Here is a 20,904-nt window from a genome sequence, read left to right as displayed (position 1 = left end):
CGTTGCTAGCACTTTTTATACTACAGCACTTTAAATGCGCCTCTCCTTCACATGTGCACACCAATGGCAGCAAGACCTCATGCAAGGTACTCTGCAGTTAAGGTTCAAAGGCAGTTTACAAGTGGACAGGAGGAGCCTGGGATCAAACCACCAGCCCTGCAATTAATGGATGATCTGCTCTGTGTCTTGCCAAAAGAAAAAAAGATTCACAAACTTCTCAAGCTGTCAAACTCTTTTGAGAGGTGGTAACATGCACTGGGAGAATAACCTCTGTGTTTTTCAAATCATGGCTACCCCTTGACTGCATGGCAGGATACAAAATGTTTTTGTTTTTTTTCCTGTTTGGCAGTAGTCACAGATTAGTGTAGACAACATCAGATATGAGCTGGGAGGTAAAATTCAGTTCAAGCGGTGTGTCAAGTTGCAATCAGATCTGATACCGAGTAAATCCAAGAAGGTCTGCAGGATCAGAAATTAAAAACAAATAAAAAAGAGCCCAATGCAAAAATCCTTGGTACATCAATAAACCTGAATGATCCAAATCCTAACCTGCTCTACACAACCTCTTCTCCCCTCAAACATGCCAAACAGTAATCAGCCACCTTCTTTCCAACTGTCACACAGGGTTGCAACGATGTACCAGTTTCAGGGTAAAATGTGATATTAAAAGTGGCGGTTATTGTATGGTGTACATTACGATAGTGAAAAAAAAAATGCAACTGGACAGAAAATCTCAACTTTATTTAAATTATATTCAAAAGGGAGACTTTTTACACACACTTCCTTTAAAAATGTTTTAAAGTCTGAAATATAGTGGTAAAATGTTTGTTTAACCAGAAATAATGCATCTGTTTTAATTCCTTTGAGGATTATTCTGACAGATAATAATAATAATTCTGTAATACCTTGATACCATGAAACCATGATATTTTCTGAGATGGTCATCGTACCATAAAAATTGCTACCGCCAGATAATGCCCTTCAAGTTTTAATACCCCGCTTTAGTATTTTAGGTTATTCAGTGTAGCTTTAAAGTCATTGTAATTACTGTACAATTTGAAAGTAAACAGCTGTATTAAATTTGGTCAGTTTTGCTGCAAAGACAATGTTCCTTTGAGAAGTAATAACCTTTGTTTTGTCTTTAATAATTTGACAATTTCCTTTCATGATGCCTGCTGAGTCTCTCTTGCATTGTATTTAAGGTCGTCATGGAGCTCATAAATAGGGATCTAGTAAATGCGGGTGCGCTTTAAGTGTACGTTGTCTGCCACATGTGCTGCCTTATTAGATTGACAATGAGATTCACAGAGTAATTTAATGAAAAGTCAAACATCCCTCAAATCACCAACTTCTATTCTTTACTAGTATTTTCAAATATTATGGTATTTACAACTTACAAATATACTCAGTGGTCAGTTTATTAGGTACACCTAGCTGGAACTAAAGCAGTGTAATACAACAGCCCTAAATAAATCTTATCTTCATGAAGGTTGTGGTGCTGCTGAATTATTTTGAATTATACTGAGAAGTGTTACTAGTTACTCAACCCTCACTGATTTGAGTGGGTTGGACATATTAGAGACATCTCTCTATATAAAGCAATAAAGTTCAAGAGCACCACAAAACTATAACCTCTAAAATGACAGCAAAGTCGAATCTGCCTCTCTAAAACTATTTTAACAAAAACTAAACATTATAACCTAAAAATTATGCAGTAACATAACATTTTTAGTGTTCAGCTTTTGTTTTTTTGTGAGGTGTTGATTCAACTTAATAATAATTTTGTAGGATGTATTTTGTGGGGATATTGGATTGTATCAGACTTAATATTAGAAACATCTCACAGTATAACAAAATACAATTCAACAGCCCCACAAACTGCTGAGTACAGTCAGAGTAACACCCATGAATGTGTTTCACCATGTATGAATGACAGCAGTTTTCCCTCCACATCCTCTGAGTGAACTCAAAAAAGAAAGACTGACACCCACAGATACTCTATCAGTTATCTATACACCCTTCACACTTGTTGAAGGGTGTATTCATTTTCACATGAGATAAAACTCAGCTGAGCGGGAGTCAGCCCAACAGGCGTACATACAGCATATCACATTTTTCTCATAAGATGAGCTGTTGTGGGTTTTTTCTCATGTCATATGGAGACTCAAGTTCCTCATTGTTCACCAGTGAAGGGGGCAGAAAATGAGCAGCTGTGGCCCCCTGTCCCTCATACGCTTTGTGTAAGGTGTACACTTGTTCTATGCCTGAAAACTGTCTCGCCCCAGATTCACTGAGTGGTAATATGATTCAACACATTAGTTTAGGAACATGCATTAAATAAAGAACTAAAACAATAAAGATCTTAAACTATAGACCTGACACAGGGGGGCCCTTCAAGGCAGGGCCTCAAGATTAGTTAACAGAATAGGGCCCATCTTCCCCTTTTTTTGCATCAGTTGATTATGCCTCTCCACATACATATGCAAAATAAATAACCATGAACCAGCTGACACACAGCAAATCTGGAGTTGTGGGGCCCCCTGGAATGCGCACTTTGCTTCGGCGTTAAGTTGTTTGTCTGAGAGGGATTCACTTTCAGTTTTTGGTCCCTTGGAAGTGTTGTTCTTATGGTGCTGGAGTGCACTTATTATATGTTGATTTGGACGTTGATTAACTGTCTGCTAATGTGTGTGTTATGAGGACACTTGGTTTGGTGTGTGGTGGAGGGAAGGACTGATGTCATGTTTTATAGTGTTTGGGATGGTATCTCTGTGGGTGTTAGTAATCACAGAGTGTTTTTAGGAGTAGGGGGTGAAGGGTGGGGTTCAGTTTTATTTTTAACAGTGTTGTTTGCAGTTTTTTGGGTGGGTGGGTGGTGGGGGAGTCCTGTGGTATATATAGTGTGACTACATGATGTAACAAAAGTGTAAAAAATCTCACGTTCTCTCATACATACATGCACATGGATGCATTTTGGCAAATAATTACAAAAAATGCAGGCGACAGCAGAGCAGCTGCAGACCTCATCTTTCCACTGAAATCTACAATAGCGGCTCGACTACTTCCGCGCATGCGCAGAATGAGCGTCAGTCGGGCTACCAAACTGGTCAAACAGCGGGTGTGAAAATGGTAGGTAACCAAAATAAACACAAACCCGGGCATTGGCTTTGGTGCCATTAAGGCTTACATTGAAGAATATTGTTGTAGTATTAAAGTACATGCCGTGTCGCGTTTTGACAAGCCTACAATGACTAGTTACTTGTGTTCGCTGCTATTACAGGGAAGGTCAGTTGATATTTTGAGAGTAGCTAGCTAGCTACACGTCCCTTTTTGGCAGTCTATAACTTCGGCTGTGAGCAGGTCAGTCGGTGGACCACAAAGACAGACAGACACGGGGTAGTTTGAGTGAAATCCCGGCTTATCCATAACCATACTGACAGTGTGTTCCCGTGTTACTGTCCCCTATAGTTACTGTCAGTGATACACTCTGGCTAACTTAGCTAACGTTAGCCAGTAGAAGTTATTAGCTGGTGCTGTGTAGACAATGCTAACCTAACGTTACCCATCTGGTCGCACAATAATCCGTGCAGTGTGAACAGCAGCCAGTGTAGACATTTGAGTTCATGTGGTGTTATTAAGAATAATCGGTGGCGGTTGGTGGAGTCATTAGCAGCTTGGTGAACTCACAGTTTTAGTCTCCGGTTTCAGGAAATGCTGCTCTTCTTCAGTGAAGTGCAAGTGCTCAGATACTGCAGCTGCTGTGAGGAGGTGTCATGGTGATTTTATCACTGGATGATATCGATTGTGGCGGGGATATAAGATTATCTTCATTATCAGTCTCTCTGCTGTTTATTACTCATTAAGTAAATAGCAAAAGGGCCACATCACAGTTTTGAAAAGCCCTAAGGTGGTGTCTTCAAATGGGTTGTTTGTCAAATCAACAGTCCCAAACTCAGAGACATTGATATTGCTATCATAGAAGAGTAAGGAAATAAGCAAATCCTAACATGTGAGCAGCTGAAAAGTGAAGTTTGGGCATTTGTTTTCTTTAAAAAATGACTTAAACCACTAATTGATTATCTAAGTTGTTGCAGATTCATTACAGTCAATCAACTAATTGATGATCAACCAAGCATGACATCTATACAGGGTTAGGAAACTAGAAATGGTCTGAAATTTGGTTACAGTATGACTTAAGTTCAGACAACTTTTAATCAACAGTCTCTCAGACTCAGAGATATTAATTTACTTTCATAGAAGAGTAAGGAAATAAGCAAATCCTAACACTTGAGCAGCTGACCACTGGAGTTTTGACATGTGTTTTCTTTAAAAAATGACTTAATCGATTATCAAATTTGTTGCAGATTAATTTCAGTCAATCAACTAACTGATCATCAACCAAGAATGATATCTATATAGGGCTAGGAAAACAGAAATGGCCTGGAATTAGGTTCAAGTATGACACTGTCTTCACTTCAGTTCAGACAACTTTATTTGTGCCACAAGGGCAATTAATTTGCAGCTTTACCCAGTCCCTACCATACATACAACATTCAAGAACTCAAAGCTAACTGTTGTTCATCACTGGTCTTTAATCGTGGCATTACAGTTTAATGATATTCTGAAATTCATATTCTGAACTTATTTTGCTGGCTGACACTAGCCAGAGTTTAGATTTGCACCAGCCATCAGCCAAACACTGGTAAAATGTGCACGTGGTTGCTAGATTTGCTTCACTCGCCATCTTAAAAAAACAATGGTAATCTCTTGAGTAGCTGGTAGATTTTGGAGTCCACCAGCTCCAATGGCAGGTGGACAAAATAGTTCATTTCCAACCCTGACACTAGCCGAGTAAAATGTACATTGGATGCCTCTTCATTCTTGCATCTATAACCAATTTCATGTGCACACCACATCTTGTAAAAGTGCAAATTTTCATACCGCTGAAAATATCAGTATAGAAATCATGCTTACAGTCATGTGACATTTGATTTTTTCTTTTTTTTAATATTGCCATGTATTTTTGGCAGGGTGCTTGTGTTACACTCCAGACTTGTTGCACCTCTAGGTCTGGGTGATGGCATCCCATTTCCCTGCTCATGTTACATCTATGACTGTAGTTATCTGAGGGGCCCTCCCGGGTACAGCATGTGCTTTGAGAATCCACAACATCCTCCTTCAGAAAAGCCCATGTTGCTTTTGGATAGAACATAATTAACCAGCACAGCGTCTTGGCTTACCACCTATGATGTGTGTGTGTGTCAGTGTGACAGACTAACCTTTTGAAATATGAGTGTTTCTGAGCGCCTTGCTGTCCTTACTGTTGCCTGAATGCCTGTAGATGTGTGCGTCTCGCTGTGTGTTTTTGTCTGTGTTTCCGTCTGTGTCTGTGTGTTGCTGTCAGTGTTCACTGGTCTGATCGCTCCCGTGTCTGATAGCCCATGTCCTGTACTTACACAGCATAAGCTGAAGTCTTCGCAGAGGGACAAGGTACGGCAGTTCATGTCCTTCACACAGGCTGGGGAGAAGACAGCTGTGTACTGCCTCACACAGAATGATTGGAAACTAGAAGTTGCTACCGACAACTACTTTCAGAATCCAGATCTCTATTGTAAGGAATCCATGAAAACATCAGTAGACCGGAAAAAGCTGGAGCAGCTCTACAATCGCTACAAAGGTTAGTGGGAACGTCTATGTTTTACACTGTAACTTGAAATATTTACTACAACAGAGTTGTTCCAGAAAGGACTGTGTTCTTTGAACGTTACGAGACACTACTTCTTTGCAACAACTGTCAGTGTAACTGTTTTTTTGGCTTCATAGATCCCCAGGATGAGAATAAGATTGGTATCGATGGGATCCAGCAGTTTTGTGATGACCTCTCACTGGATCCAGCCAGCATCACCGTGCTGGTTGTCGCGTGGAAGTTTCGTGCGGCCACTCAGTGCGAGTTCACCAAGAAGGAATTTCTGGATGGAATGACAGAGTTGGGGTGAGTGTTGACATCAACAGCGTGAGACACGCTCCAAAGTGGGACATAAACACTGTGCCTGAAGTATCTTCGCATGGTGGTTCTCTTAGTGTAGCTCCAGAGAGGGAAGGTTGTCTATATATAGAGCCACTCAACCACAGCTTGGGTATTCTGTGTCTTCGTGGAATGACTCAGTGGAAGAGCTGCAGTGTTTTGACTTCAGAGGTTCATGTGTCAGAGTTAACTTCGGTCAGTTTGTCATTAACATCAGGACGGTCATGTTGCAACTGATTTAGGTGGTCGGTGTGCGTCAGGGCTGTAATCAATCAAGGAAAATCTTGGTCAAATTAAATTCTACCTTCTTTTCCACCAATCAGTTGGTTGAGGGGGGGAATTCTGCATGTTGTGTGTCTACTAAAGCTTTTTTCCCTGTCACAGAGCTCGACATTAACACTTTCTGGGGCAAATGTGTTCGGGCAAGTGGACTGCCTTGAGTGAAAAATAAATGTGACATTGGCTGTAATATTATCTGAAAATAAACTGTGTACTGTATCGTTGGGAGTGTCCAGCTGAGCTGTACACGTGAGACTGTCTCACCACTAAGCACTGAATTGGATTGATGAGAAAAACCTGACAAACTGGACAGTATAGAAGTTAACCCTGGGGTTGATGATGTCATATGTAGCGTAACATTACTAACATTAAATATCTCTGTAATGTTGCATGTGAGAGAGACTTACTATATTTAATCCAGTAGCTAACTTGAGCCACCGTGCTGCTCCAGTGTGACTCTATTCCTTTTAGAAACTTTATAATCTGGCCTTAAACTGCAACGTCTTTTTTGACTCGTTATAAAATAAGTCCAGAGTGATCCATTATCCATTTTTCTGACTAAAAACAAGAGTTGAAAATTGTCTAACTTTGGTTAAAACACTGTGCTGGTCAGTGCCACCAGCTGACCAATCACAGTGGAGAAGGGGCGGGACAAATACCACAAAGACCGGCTGTCACACAGGACATTTACAAGTACCGGAAAACAACAACTGCCATTTTCAGATGGGACAAGAAATGCTTTGGTGGACACACACAGCTTTATTAAAGTAACACAAGCGAATGTCCAACCATTGAGAATTTGGTCATACAAGAGCATATCAACCAACCAATCGACCAAACAACCAGAATATGAAAGCTCAAGTGTGTATTTAATCAGAGTTTGCATATTCATTGCTCAAACTGTCTATTTTTCTAGGTGTGACAGCCCCGAAAAACTGAAGGCCCTTTTGCCAAGATTAGAGCAGGAGCTCAAAGACAGCGGGAAGTTCAAGGACTTCTACCAGTTCACCTTTAACTTCGCCAAAAATCCTGGACAGAAGGGTCTAGGTAAGAGTGACAATGACAACTTGCTGACTGGTATCACTGAATTACAAACTGTTGGGACTAAGTGTTGTGCTTTGTGTCTGTGTGCAGACTTGGACATGGCCGTAGCCTACTGGAACCTGGTTCTGTCAGGACGATTTAAGTTCCTTGATCTTTGGAACAGATTCCTTTTGGTGAGTCAGAGAAGTGAAACTAAAGATGCACCAATTAAATATGTTGGATCGGTATCAGCAAATGTGCTGACCGTAAAATGCAGATCAAGTATTGGCCATGATGTATCGGCCATGGACATGACCTCGATCATTTTGCCGACCTCGATATTGCGCGTTGTGTTAATTTGCTTGTTTGTACACATACGAATGTCCCCAACATGATGCCAGAATAACCAGCAGGGTTTTCCCAACCATTATCAGACTTGGGCGCAGCAATTCTCCCTTTTTTTTGTCTCTACACGCCCGCCTACTTATGCAAGTTTGAAAAATGCACTGGTATTAGATCTGTTCTTGGTATCACAAGATGCCTGGGTTGGAACTGATATCACGTGAGAGAAAGTTGGATGGGTGCTTCCCTCATTGAAATGTATTTGCCCCAGTGATGGGAAACTTGGCTAAGGCTGTGCCAGCTTTCATTACATCGACCTCGGGGGGATCAGCAAGTGCAACCAGATGGTGTTTGGTTGGAATGAAAACCTGCAGACGCATGGACTTCAGAACATATGCTGCCCCACTGGACTTTAAGTTTACACTTTATACTGAGTTTTAAAGGCAAAAAGAGTTTATGTGGTGACAGAGGTACCTGTGAAAACATGTTTATACCAATATGTTGACCAGCACTTGTCATTTACAGGAACACCATAAACGATCCATCCCAAAGGACACATGGAACCTATTGTTGGACTTTGGTAACATGATTGCAGATGACATGTCAAACTATGATGAGGAAGGTGAGTGTGACAAATTTCCTTCAGGGGCTGAATCCAAATGTTCAGACATCACTGCAGACTCACGAACTTTATGAGCTTGTTTCCCAGAAGTCTGCAACTGTTGAGGGCTGTCCGAATGCGCAATTCATCCAGTTCACGAGGGGCCTCAAGCGAACTTTTTGCAGTTTAAGGCCTTTGCACACTGAGTCTGATTTTTTCATCTGAAATTGTTTCACACCTAAAAATAAATACGACCACACATTGTGTCAGTCATGTTTGCACACTGAGTCCGAAACTTTTGACCAAAGACTCGCAACAGGCACCGTTCTGCAATGTTCTAAAACCCTGCCAGTTCACACCAGTGCAACTAGATGAGACGGTGTATCATCTCTATGCAACAACAATGTCTGTACTTCTATTTTTCAGCTTTTCAGACTTATTTTGTGGCTGAATATAATTTGTAGCTTCTACAATATGAATAAGGATAGTGATAGTGGGATACTGGCTACAGCTGCATTTGTAGTAGTGATGAAACAGTGAAAAACAGAAACAAAACATAGCATCAGATGGACTGTTCATAATAAATACGCCACAGTAATATATGTAAACAGCGCCAATTAGTTAGTCAATGACAATGTGTGTGTGTGAGGGAGCATAAGCACATACAGCAAGTAGCAGCAGCACCCACCGTCCAACACAAGCACACCGTGAGGACAGAAACAGAGGGCTCGGCAGGGACGGAGCACCTTCCACAGTACAACCATTTTGACTTGACCGGCGGATACAAGCTGATTGCCTTTTGAAACAGGTGACGTGCTTTACAGTCTAAAACAGCCGGCAGCGATTTGACCAATTGAGTTGCAGCTGACACCATCAGCCGGCTTGAGTCGAGCTCAGATGGCTACTTCACACCACTGCAACTTATCTCTGCAACTTTCTAAAACGGTTTTGTCTCATCACGAATCATTGGTCTGAACTGGGCCTAAAGATCATCAACTTTCGTGGCCCGTCTATCAGCAGCTTTTACAACATTGCAGTCTTGCCCTCTCGCAGATTTGACGAGGTGACGGTAAACACGTCACAGTGCATGCAACTGAAGGGCTCAGTCCACAAGTCAAGAGGATGGACATTTGGATTCAGCCAGATTTAGCATTGCTCCATCTGCTGTCTCTGTAATGCTGTGAATATGGATGTATTTAAATCACTGAGACACTAATGAGATCTTGTTGGTGTGTCTTCCTCAGGAGCATGGCCAGTCCTTATAGATGATTTTGTGGAATTCGCGCGACCAATTGTAACGGGATCAAAACGTAAAACTCTCTAAATCCAATCCCAACTCTGGAAAGCCAGAACCTTGTTTCTTTTACAGTGACTTCATAGTTTTTTTTAAGACTTGTACAAAAAAAGTGAAAATCGTAGACTGCAGAGAGAAAACAGAAGCACTTGAAACTGTCAGGAAACCACCTTTCAGGGAGCTGAGTAAAAAACTATGAGAACAACCGGCCACATCTCTTGTCCTCGGGAGACTGAGGCGTCATACAGACATTGCCAGAGTCGCCGTTGTCTCTCCTGTTGTGTTCTCAGCATCCTGGACGCCCCTCTGCTCTGCTCCAGGAGGAGCACTACCTGTCAGGCCACAGCCCTGTAAGTGGGGATGGACACAGCGCTGAGAGGAGGTTCGCTGGCTGTGTGTACTCTAAAAGGACTGGAGAGGAGAAAACTGTGTGTTTTAAGTCAGCTTTGTTTTGTTATATGAAGCTCTGAGTGACTGTGCAAAGTTCCCATGTCTTACTCTAACTTGGAGACAGAGTGCTCGCTACACCAGCACCAACAGAACTGTTGCAGTTTTTACTGTACATACTGTATCTATTGGGACAGTTTACAAAGAGAGCTATATGAAGAATAATATAAATACATTCAATTTATAAATGCAACAGATGATTCTTTTATGTATAGTAAATGCTAAGATCTCTAACGGGATGCCTCAATATTGTGGATGATATGCTGTTGGTTTAATTGCTAGGTGGATCTGTCAAGTCATGGAATTGTGAGCTTCTCATTGAAAGCATGTTAAACACATTTTACGTCACCTTGGGCTGGTTTCACAAATACACGAGTAAAGGCAGTGCTTTAATTTAGATATATTGGTTCATGGTGTTCATTTGTCAGGTTAATCTCAGTTGGGAGCGGGTCTTGAATCCTACGTGTGACGTAATCCACAGCATTTTGTTTTCAAAGGATGATTTTCTTTCTAACTGTTGGGCAAAGTGTTTTGTTTTTATCCCTCCCGAGACGTTAACGATGCTAAAGCATTTAAGTGAAATTTAAAGTTAAGACATTACAGACCCTTAGGATTGCATGGCACATATCTGTATGTTATGGCAGTGCGAAGTTCAAAAGCCAGGACACTAACGAGGGCAACAACACAACGACAAAGTAAGCCTTAAGAATAAATATCTGTCTGTTCAGTATTTATATTTCTGTTCACGCCCATCTGTCCAGTGTTACTGAAGGTAGTGAAAATTAGAATATATTGTTAATAAGTCATGTAAGTAGCCTAAGTATATTGTTCATTTAAGAAAGATGAATAAAGCATGGGTTTTTCCATAATCATACATGCAAATAGTTCTTTTATTGGTGATGAGACAGATGAGGGAAACAGTAAATATCACTTACAGCACAAAGCTGCTTAGACAAGAGCGTATTTGATAAAGCACAGTTATGATCGAGCCAGAGTGTAAAAAAGATTCATAACCACACTGATATGAATTTGTCAAAGCTTTAATATTACATTTTTAGAATATTAAACCATGTTGATTGTTAATAATATACAATATTTAACAAGAGTTATCGTCAGTACTTAGCTGTGATAATTTGGTTGATTTGATAATGGTGCTTTGTAAAGCAACCCCACCAGGGAATAGTTACCCACTGTTCATTATGTTTTTGTTATTCCCTAGTTAGCAACTTTACAATTTAACATGAGTGAAGTTGTATGGGATGATGATGATGATGATGATGATGAGCTGATCAGAATGTCTGTACTATGATCGTAAAGTTTAACATGTTTATTCAACATCCTACTTCATTATACAAGGCGGGTCAAGTGACTTTGAAATTAGGGATGCACGATATTGGATTTTTTGCCGATATCCAACATGCCGACATGTAACAACTCATTTGACCGATGACAATATCAATACCCACTTTTTTCTCTCTTATGTCTCTTCTGTAGTGGAAATATATTAATTCATTCATTGTGTAGTATAAGGAAAAGCATGCTGACTGATTCTGATTGATTTGAAAGCCAACATGTTGGTGGATTTTGATTCAATTCATTTTAAAGCTAATATCAGCCGATACTTAAGACACGCCGACATCGTGCATCCCTATTTAAAATAATATTTCTGCCGTCATATATCTGCATGCTGTGCTATCCTTTGCAAAAGACCACGACCTCTTTGTAGCCAACGTAAAAGTTTATTTTTTAAGTATATTTAAACTAAGGAGTATAGAAGTTAATGTTCAGTTCGATTACAATTGGAATCTGATTGATGACCTTTGTTTGTGTCTCTCCCTAGTTTCTTTTCATCTCTATTATTGCTACCAAGGCATAAACGGCCCCCAAAATACTTAACTTTATAACATTTATGTTTTATTCCTGAGAATGACAGATAAAGAACTCAAGCTGTGGCTGTATGGAGTCAGAACAGTGACAGTAAATTTTGGCATTGTAAAAAAAAAAAAATGTAACTGAAAAACAAGTGGCAACCTCCAGGGCTGAAAAAAAGAAGCCACTACAGAGGTGCCAAAAACTGCACGGTCACTTGAGGCTGGTTTCAGAAGCAAGTCATTCCCCATAGACCTCCGTGTTAAAATGTCCAACTTTACAGCAGAAATAAACATGTTTACTGACTGGTACAAACAACTATAGCTAATTTGTTCCTTCATGACAACTATATGGAAGGTGAATTTTTGTATTACTCATCCCTTTGCATTTTATTAATGCTTAAAATTACGCATAATTAAGGACAAGCCGCTTTGAGTGACAGGCTGTCTGCTGATAGTGTCCTCGGCTTCTCAGTCCTGGGCTCCAGCTTCCAAATACAGTCACTTCTGGCTCCAAAAAAAAAAAGGTGGCGACGGGCAAAATGCCAAACTCAAGGCCTCAAAACAGGAGTCCACCAACCAGTGGGTGACGTCACAATAGCTATGTCCATTATTCTTACTGTCTATGCTGAAAAATAAAACCGACATTAAAAATTACTTCATTTTGTTTTGATATGTTTTCAATCTGAAGTGTTTTTCAGTGACAATCTTCTCATTTTTTCTTCATGTCACTTTTTTACAAGTGTCAATTTTTTTGACGCTGGTGTTAGCGCTTGTTTCAGTGGACCTGACTTTAACCACCATGGTTTTTAATGTAAAAAAAAAAAAAAAAAAAAAACATCAAAGAGAAACACTCAGAGTTTCAGGTGAACTCATGGAAGATTTTTACATATGACAAATGTGTAGTGTCTTAAGTCAGAGGCTTCAGAGTGGACTGTGTGGGGCCAGAAGTGTGACGTTCTCCTCAGTATGTAGATTATATGTAAATCACACTGTTGTTGTCTCTCTACTCAAACTCCTCCTTTCCATGTGGTGACAGAAAGTTAAAACAGAAAAGTGGAGGGAAAAATCAGCATAATGAAATCTCAAAATCGTCACTGGAAATTACATCAGAATGAAAAAATATCAAAATGAAATAATTTTAATGCCTGTTTTGCTTTTTTTGATGCCAATGTCTCCTTTTTCAATGTCAAATTTTATTTTGGATGCCAAAACTTTATGTCTCTGTTCTCGCTCCACACAGCAGCAGCTACCAGGATAGCTTCACATTTCTTAAAGCCTTACAGAAAAATAGTCAGGTGCCAAAGGACTGTGGGCTTTGTTCCCCTGCACCTCCATTGGAAGCTCATCAGGAAGGAATGTTTTAGTGGTCAGTATGAACGGGAGGAATAATAACAACAAGTAAAACCAGTTTCAGTTTACATATGGGCACCTTACTGTTGTTCTCAAACACAGACTTGAATGGCCATTTTCTTTACGGACAACAAGGATATGTCCACAGCAGAGCTTCAACAATAAATATCTTGATTGTCAACAGCGACAGACCATGAGAAGACGCAAACCAGGCAAATGACTGGGCAGCCCCCGCTCCCCAAAAAACCCTAAATTGGTCCCCTTCTGACTAATGTATGACCTTGTTGGGCTTCTTTATCTGGGGTCTCCCAGAGTCTAAGATCACCACTGGTTTTCAACTGTTAATTTAATTACCAACTAATTTGGTAATCAATCTGAGTATTCTTACTGAGCCAAAGGTGAAATTACATACATCATGTTGTAGTGTCAGCACTCGTTTCATTTTACAGGAAAGAGTTTTGAAATGATAAGTTCACAGATGCAGGAAAACTCGACCATGTAAACAGGACAAAATATAGGTGTATTACATGCGTATAAAGTAAATAAAGGGCAAAGAAAATTAAAAAAACAAAGTCCAGATACAGGACTTCCTCAACTCCATCTATAATCTGTGATTTTGTTTTTTTTTAATGAAAAAAAGTCAAAATTCTCCAATTCCAGTTTCTTAAATGTGAATATATTCTTGTTTCTTTGCTCCTCTATGACAGTTAACTGAATATCTTTGGATTGTTGACAAAACAAAACATGTCAGGACGTCATCTCTGGCTTTTGTAAACACTGATTGACATCTTTGATAATTGACAACAACTAAGTGATTGAGCAGCAAAATAATCAGCAGACTAATCGACAATGGAAATAATCATTATTTGCAGTCCTAGTCCTCGGAATAATTTCTGGTAATTTGGTGGATGTAATAATCATAAAATGAGCTTTTTGTTCTACAGTGTGACTGTTTGAGGGGAAAAATTAAATGGGCATTTATTTTATTTTCATTTTCTTATTTTATTTTATTTTATTTTATTTCAATTTTTTTTTAAATTTCATTTTACTTTATTTTATTTTCATTTATTTTTTTTTAATTTATATTTATTTATTTTATTTTATTTTATTTTTTGGCCTCTTGAGAGTAGCAAAAACAATTATTAATTCTAGTAATTTTAAAGGTCCAGTGTTTAAGATTTAGGCATCTATTGGCAGAAATTGAATACTATTAATAAGTGGGTTTTCAGTCATTATATTTTAATTCCCTTAGATGAGCCATTTATATCTATATACGGAGCAGGACATCTTACACCATGTTGTTTCTACAGTAGCCCAGAACAGAGCCAAACGCTGGCTCTAGACAGGGCCATTCATTCTTCATTCGTTCTTCTGCGTGCTTTGCACTGAGGAAAATTTTCAGTTGAATCTGCAACCTCTCCACTAGATGACACTAAATCCTACACACTAGAGCTCTCAGTTAGAGTAGTAAAGACATTGTCTGACATTAGGACAGCTTTGAAATACACTGCAGATCATGCAGGGAGATTAAATTTACAGAAAATATGTTTAACTGCTAAAACAATTTGTACTTTTTTGGTTGTTGGTTAATTATTTCTTAGGGAGGACTACGGTGGAGAAATTTGGACTGGTGAGGAATTAATGCTCCACAGAAACCTTTATTTAAATAAATCATTGACAGTAATATGGGGACATACACGCAAACATCACTGTTTCTCTTCCTCCAATTGTTTTGCATGCAAATAAAGCACCTGGGGTTGTTACCTGGGTGTTATTTAAACTAGCCCCTCCTCCCGGTGAAAAGTGTAAGGTGAGTCATTTGAAACTCAGACCGCTTTTGTTATTTACCTTGACAGCAGCCAGCAGTTCTTTCCCAAGGAGGAGAAATGAAATAGGCTCCTCCGTGCAGGTTGTTTACAGCCTCGGTGGACTTTACCTGCAGCACATGACACACAATGGAAATGGAAATGAAAGGAGACATTTCTCAGCCTCTTACGTGTTCTAATGACAGTGAAAGGTGAGCTTTGTGTTGATGTGGTGTTTACTCTGACTTCATGGCCTTGTTTTAGTCGTGGTGGTTACATGTGTATTCTTCTACCAGTTCTTTGCACCAGCCTCTTCCTTCAATAGCTTGCTGCACTTAATGTTTCACTTCACAAACGTGTAAAGCTGTTATGAAAAGCCAACCATCAAGCTCAGTGATATATAAATGCTAAGAATAGTTTTGTGGAAAATATGAAATTTTTCAAGGTTATTTTTGAGCTTGAGTTTTGCTCCTTGCTACTAATCCCACTTGAAAGTAATTTAAAACTAGCTAATCATCCAGCTTGGGTATTTGATCTCCCTGCTACAGAAACCCAACCCAGCGGAGGCTGTTGTAGTGTCTGTCATCGGGGAATAGGAGTGAGAAAGAAGGGTGGGGAGGAAAAGTGACCCCAGCTGTCAGTTGTTCCTTTTTCTCATTCATCTGTACCACACTGTGTGGATTTGCCTCGGCAGGATTGACCCCTATGGCTTTGAGAGACGTCACGATTTCGAATCCTACAAGGAGATGATGAATGAGTATGTGGCCGTCCTCAACAGAAGGTCGATGAGATGGTCCAAGCTCCTTCAAGAGAAGCCGCACGTGGAGAAGAACCTGACAGGTAGGAAGTAATAAACACGCATTCAAACACACCACCATTTCCTCTTGCTGTCTTTTCTGTGCCGCCTGTGGTGATATGATGTATTTATGAAATCTGTTTTGGAAGTGAAAAGGTATGTGCGTAAAGGTGTGCCCAATGAGCACCGTGCCAGGATTTGGATGGCAGCCAGTGGTGCAGAGAAACAACTGGAGAGCAACCCGGGTTATTACCAGTCTCTGCTGGCCATGGAACATGACGCCAAGCTGAAGGAGACCATTCACACAGGTACAACAAAAAGATATCAAGATATCTTGACATGTCAAAGGAATGATGGCTGAATTCCATGTAGCTGCTTCAGTTGCAGGGTCCTGGTATTGCCTGCTCACTGTCACACTGTCATGGTTTACTGGGACACGTGAATGGAACCATCCAGTAGAGTCTTCGTCAATGTTATTAGTGACACCTGAGGTTTTGCTACTGTGATAAGCCAGTATGTGTGCAGTTAAAAAGCCATACAGCTCATTTCCACACAGTTTTGTTTTGTGTCCATATGTCTGTAACACAAGGAAATGCATCTCTTGATGGTTGGATAGAAATGTCTCGATAGAAATGGCAGAAAAATACATTTTGGGTAGCGACTAGCGAGGTGTTCAAAGTCCAAATATACTGTGTCATCAAGGTCTCTTTGAATCACTTTTGCTCTGGCCTCCCTGGGACCACAAACCCTACCAGGTGGTATTAGCCCCGGACTACACAGCTCCCAGGTTCACAGGAACACGTAAACCTCTCCACCACGCTAAGGTGGCGATTCTTGGAGGAAAGTCTGGCCAAAATGAGTTTCCTTCATAGGGTGGCTGGGCTCAGCCTTAGACATAGGATAAGGAGCTTGGACATCTGGAGGGAGCTTGGAGTAAAGCTGCTGCTCCCACATGTCGAAAGGGGCCAGTTGAGGTGGTTCGGGCATCTGATCAGGATGCTTCCTGGGTGCCTCCCAGGAGAGGTGTTTCAGGCACATCCCACTGGTAGGAGGCCCCGGGGCAGACCCAGAACATACTGGAGGGATTACATATCTCATCTGGCCTGGGAACACCTTGGGGTCCCCCAGGAGGAGCTGGAAAGCGTTGCTGGGGAGAGGGACGTCTGGGGTGCTTTGCTTGGCCTGCTGCCCCCACGACACAGCCCCAGATAAGTAGATGAAAATGGATGGATATTAGCTAATTCATTTTTATGCTAACTTAGTATATACAGTGTGTCCAAAATCTGCCTCAAAAGTTGAGTTTTTTTCAAAGGACTCGAGGCTTCCAGGCCGAGAAAAGAAAAGGTGGAAGGAGGAGTTTCACAAACACATTGAAGATCACAGAGCCACTGGAGACTTTCAAGTTGACTTGCATACGTATACTCAGAGCTAGTTATGTGGAAACAGGGCAATATAGTGTCTCCCAACTCCCCTGCAAAAAAAAAAAAAAAAAAAAACATCCACAGCTCAGCCCCTATCAACACACAGGCCCTTATCAATGCACAATTCTTGCCTTGTTTATTGACAGACATGCACAGGACCTTTCCTGACAACGTCCTCTTCCAGAGTAAAGCAGAACCGAGCCTGCAGAAGGCTCTGTACAACGTGCTGCTGGCCTATGGACACCACAATAAAGAAGTTGGGTACTGTCAGGTGAAGAAAACACTTTCTCCTCCTCTCACTTGTCTGTTGATATGAAGAACTTTACATAAGGAACAGGACTGACTAGTTCTTGATTCATTTAAATACTGTGTAGGATTTTCCCCGAATCTAGCTTTCACTGACCCTGTTAGCTTCCTGCACAGCAAACTTAATCGTTTAATTTAAATTAAAGTCATGCTTTAATGTATACTGAAGTCATAACTTCCTCTTTGAACTAAAAAAGGAAATCAGTGGGTTTATATGGGCTGTTCATATTTCCAGCATAAATTCTGCTGTGTATCTGGCTTCATGTGTTTGTAAACCTACAGTATGTCTGTGGACTCACCAGTTAGATAATCTCTGTCTCTGTTCATATCAGGGCATGAACTTCATCGCAGGCTACCTCATGATCATCACAAAAGATGAAGAGAAGTCCTTCTGGCTCATGGACGCACTGTTGGGCAGAATGCTGCCAGGTAAAGATTCTATTTTAAATAGTTACACACACAAGTCCCTGCACCCTCCCAAATGTGTTTTAAATTAGTCTGATTAGAGATCTGCTCAGGTCCTAGGTGAGTGTATGACGAGGTAAGCAAAGTCAGTGTCCAGCCCTCACAGCTGCGACATAACTATCAGGGTAGTGAGGGAGATGTCAGTCAAAGTCCTTAGAAGATGCCTAATGAGGAAATGTAAGTGGAAACACCTGTGTCAGCAAACCAAGGCTTAAATGAAGCATTCAAGCTAAGAAAAAGCTTAAATGTACTAAAAATTAATAACATTGCCAGTGAATGTAGCAGTGCTCAGTTACAGAGGAGATGATCATGGTCATAATCTGGCAGCATGCAGTTTGTAAAGGCAAATTCTGTTAAATATTTAGATTATAACCAGTTTTAAATATCTTAAAATCTCCTCTAAATGATTTTGATTACATTAAATGAGATGAAAGATGTGTAGACTCCTTAGAAAAGATGTGATGAGTCCTGCTTTGCTCTAATAAAAGCTATGACATCAGCATACCGAAAGAGAACAGACTTTACAGACCTGAGAGTGACACAGCACAGTAATTTAACCCTGTGTACAATAAAGGTCTCAATGAGTTCCTGTTTATAGGGGAAGAAAGATAAGCTTACCTTTGCTACATTTGTAATGACATTTAAATGTATTAGCCTATGCTCGACAGTGCTCCTCTTTTTTGTACTTCTTAACTGTTTTATCACGGCCTTCTTGGGTCACTGATATCAGATTTTTTTGAGGTAATTAAGGCAGTTTAAATATTTGTCGCAATGACTATATGATTGTGCATCAGCTGCAACAATGTAAATAAACAGTGCTTGCTCTAGACCCTAGTTGTTATACAAAAGACTGAAGTGTAGTGGACCCAGGTTAGAGCCTTGTGGCACTCCACGTAGAAAATTCAATTCAAATCCTGGACTAGTACAACAATCTGAAACATTTAGATTTGACCTTAGAGATATAAATAAAACCAGTTCACAACAGTGCTTAATATGCCGACCAATACCTATCACAAATTCACTCAGATGAAAAGTAAACTCACCTACTTTGTGGATATTTTAGACTTCTACAGCCCGGCCATGTTGGGCCTGAAGACAGATCAGGAGGTTCTCGGGGAGCTGGTGAAGGCTAAAGCTCCTGCGGTAGGACAGCTCATGGACCAGTATCCTGGTATATGGACACTGGTGGTGTCTCGCTGGTTCATCTGCCTCTATATTGACATACTCCCCATTGAGGTAAGGAAGAGTTGGTAAAAAAACAATGAGAAATTCATGGTGATGTTGCACATGCCATTTTACAGGTGTCTCTCTTGTTCCTTTTGCTTGCAGACAGTTCTGCGGGTCTGGGATTGTCTTTTCTACGAGGGCTCCAAGGTTCTTTTCCGTGTTGCTCTGACTCTCATAATTCACCACCAGCCGGAGATCCTGAGAGCTCGCTCTTTGACCGATGTGTGCGAGTGCTTCAAACAAATCACCAGTGGAGCTTTCACTCTGGACTGCCACACCTTCATGCAGGTGCGATGAGAAAAGACAGAAACTCTGGCTGTTGCTACATGTGCTCAAAACAGGAGGAGTGGGTTGCTGGCGAGAGGAACGTCTGGGGTACTTTGCTTGGCCTGCTGCTCCCGTGACCCCGTGTTAACGTGAAGCTTATTATGTTATGTTTTCTTAATATGAGGGAAATTACAGGCTGCATGTAAACACATCTTGGTGTGTACTCATCTTTAAAGAAATCTTGAACCTTAATCAATTTGGTAACATTCTCTCAAACTTGCTTTTTACAGAAAATCTTTACAGAACCTGGGAGCCTGTCAATGGCAACTATAAATAAACTGAGGGAGAAATGCCGACAGCGAATACTGGAGGAAGAATATGGACGGCCGTGAAGTTTTGGATCCACTATGTATCCCTTTGGCTTTCATTCAGTGTAAGGACGTTAACACTGTACTATCAGGAACAATTAACTATTACCAAATGGACATACTGGTGGGTTTTTTTGTTTGTTTGTTTGGTTGTCTCTGTTAAAACAGCTATTTCACACTCCAGTACCAGTGAACTGGATATCTGAAGGATGTGCTCAAGCTTCCTCACTAATGTAGATTTTGTATTTTTTACCTTGTCTTTTGTTTATGGTCCCATATTCTGCTGCTAGATACTCCAAGACCAAAGTATTTCAATCTGCCATGCTTTTAATTACTTGCACTATAGTAGTGTTTCTTTGTTGTAGTATGGTCATTTGTTTTGTTGTTGTGGAGAACGGAGAAAAAAGGGAATTGTTGCTCACCTGAAACACTATTGTAACCATCCATTTCTCTTTCTGAAGTAAAATCAGACGTCCTAATTTACAGAACTTTGTGTTTCACTTTTTATTGTTAACAGAAACCTAATAATTTGACCTAATCTTTTCCTGATGTGGCTGACCTCAAAACAGCCTCTGCCAAACAAAGGTAAAGAGAAGTGGTGATTTCAGTGTTCAGTGTTGCTCTCAAGCAACGGTTAAGTCAGGCGCTCCAAACCTGTGGCTGTATATTAAGTTTATAAATCCAGTAACAAAAGCTACTCATTTCTGAGCTCAGACAAAAGGCTTTTCAAACTCAGTTGTCCCAGTTATTAACAGCTAGAAACCCAGAGCCTCCTCAAATCTGCACAAAGTTTTAAAAGAGCAGGGTACATTTGTACAGGAGTAAAAATATATTAAGACTCACATTTAGAGTCACAATTCTGGGCAATAATAACTTGTACATTATCATTTAAATGATGAATGATGAGACAACAGGCCCCTCAACAGACATGACCTGTTGTTTGTTGTCATTTTGTGTATCACTGTGACGCATTTAATGTCTCTATGGTATCATATCTCTTTTTAGTAGTTTAGCATC

The 20,904-nt window shown here is 40.4% G+C and overlaps 2 protein-coding genes across 2 annotated transcripts; both read left to right on the top strand.

Annotated features, from left to right (window-relative positions):
• Nucleotides 1-3,079: 3,079 nt before the first annotated feature.
• Nucleotides 3,080-10,883, top strand: dcun1d2a (DCN1, defective in cullin neddylation 1, domain containing 2a). Its single transcript, XM_033618233.2, has 7 exons — nt 3,080-3,129; nt 5,461-5,677; nt 5,824-5,992; nt 7,221-7,351; nt 7,439-7,521; nt 8,195-8,291; nt 9,515-10,883. Exons 1-7 carry the CDS (start codon nt 3,127-3,129, stop codon nt 9,592-9,594), a joined length of 780 nt encoding a protein of 259 aa, XP_033474124.2. The 5' UTR covers nt 3,080-3,126; the 3' UTR covers nt 9,595-10,883.
• A 3,682-nt stretch (nt 10,884-14,565) lies between these two features.
• LOC117250761 (growth hormone-regulated TBC protein 1-A-like) lies at nt 14,566-20,375 on the top strand. Its single transcript, XM_078174573.1, has 8 exons — nt 14,566-15,249; nt 15,732-15,877; nt 15,983-16,141; nt 17,401-17,525; nt 17,893-17,989; nt 19,089-19,261; nt 19,355-19,540; nt 19,810-20,375. The coding sequence occupies exons 1-8, from the start codon at nt 15,188-15,190 to the stop codon at nt 19,909-19,911; spliced, it is 1,050 nt and encodes a 349-aa protein (XP_078030699.1). The 5' UTR covers nt 14,566-15,187; the 3' UTR covers nt 19,912-20,375.
• The last annotated feature ends 529 nt before the right edge of the window (nt 20,376-20,904 follow it).

This window comes from Epinephelus lanceolatus, chromosome 14 (assembly GCF_041903045.1).
Source record: "Epinephelus lanceolatus isolate andai-2023 chromosome 14, ASM4190304v1, whole genome shotgun sequence".
In the NCBI taxonomy this organism is placed as follows: domain Eukaryota; kingdom Metazoa; phylum Chordata; class Actinopteri; order Perciformes; family Serranidae; genus Epinephelus; species Epinephelus lanceolatus.
Note: the sequence above shows the minus strand (reverse complement) of the source record. Positions and strands in the feature narration are given on the sequence as shown.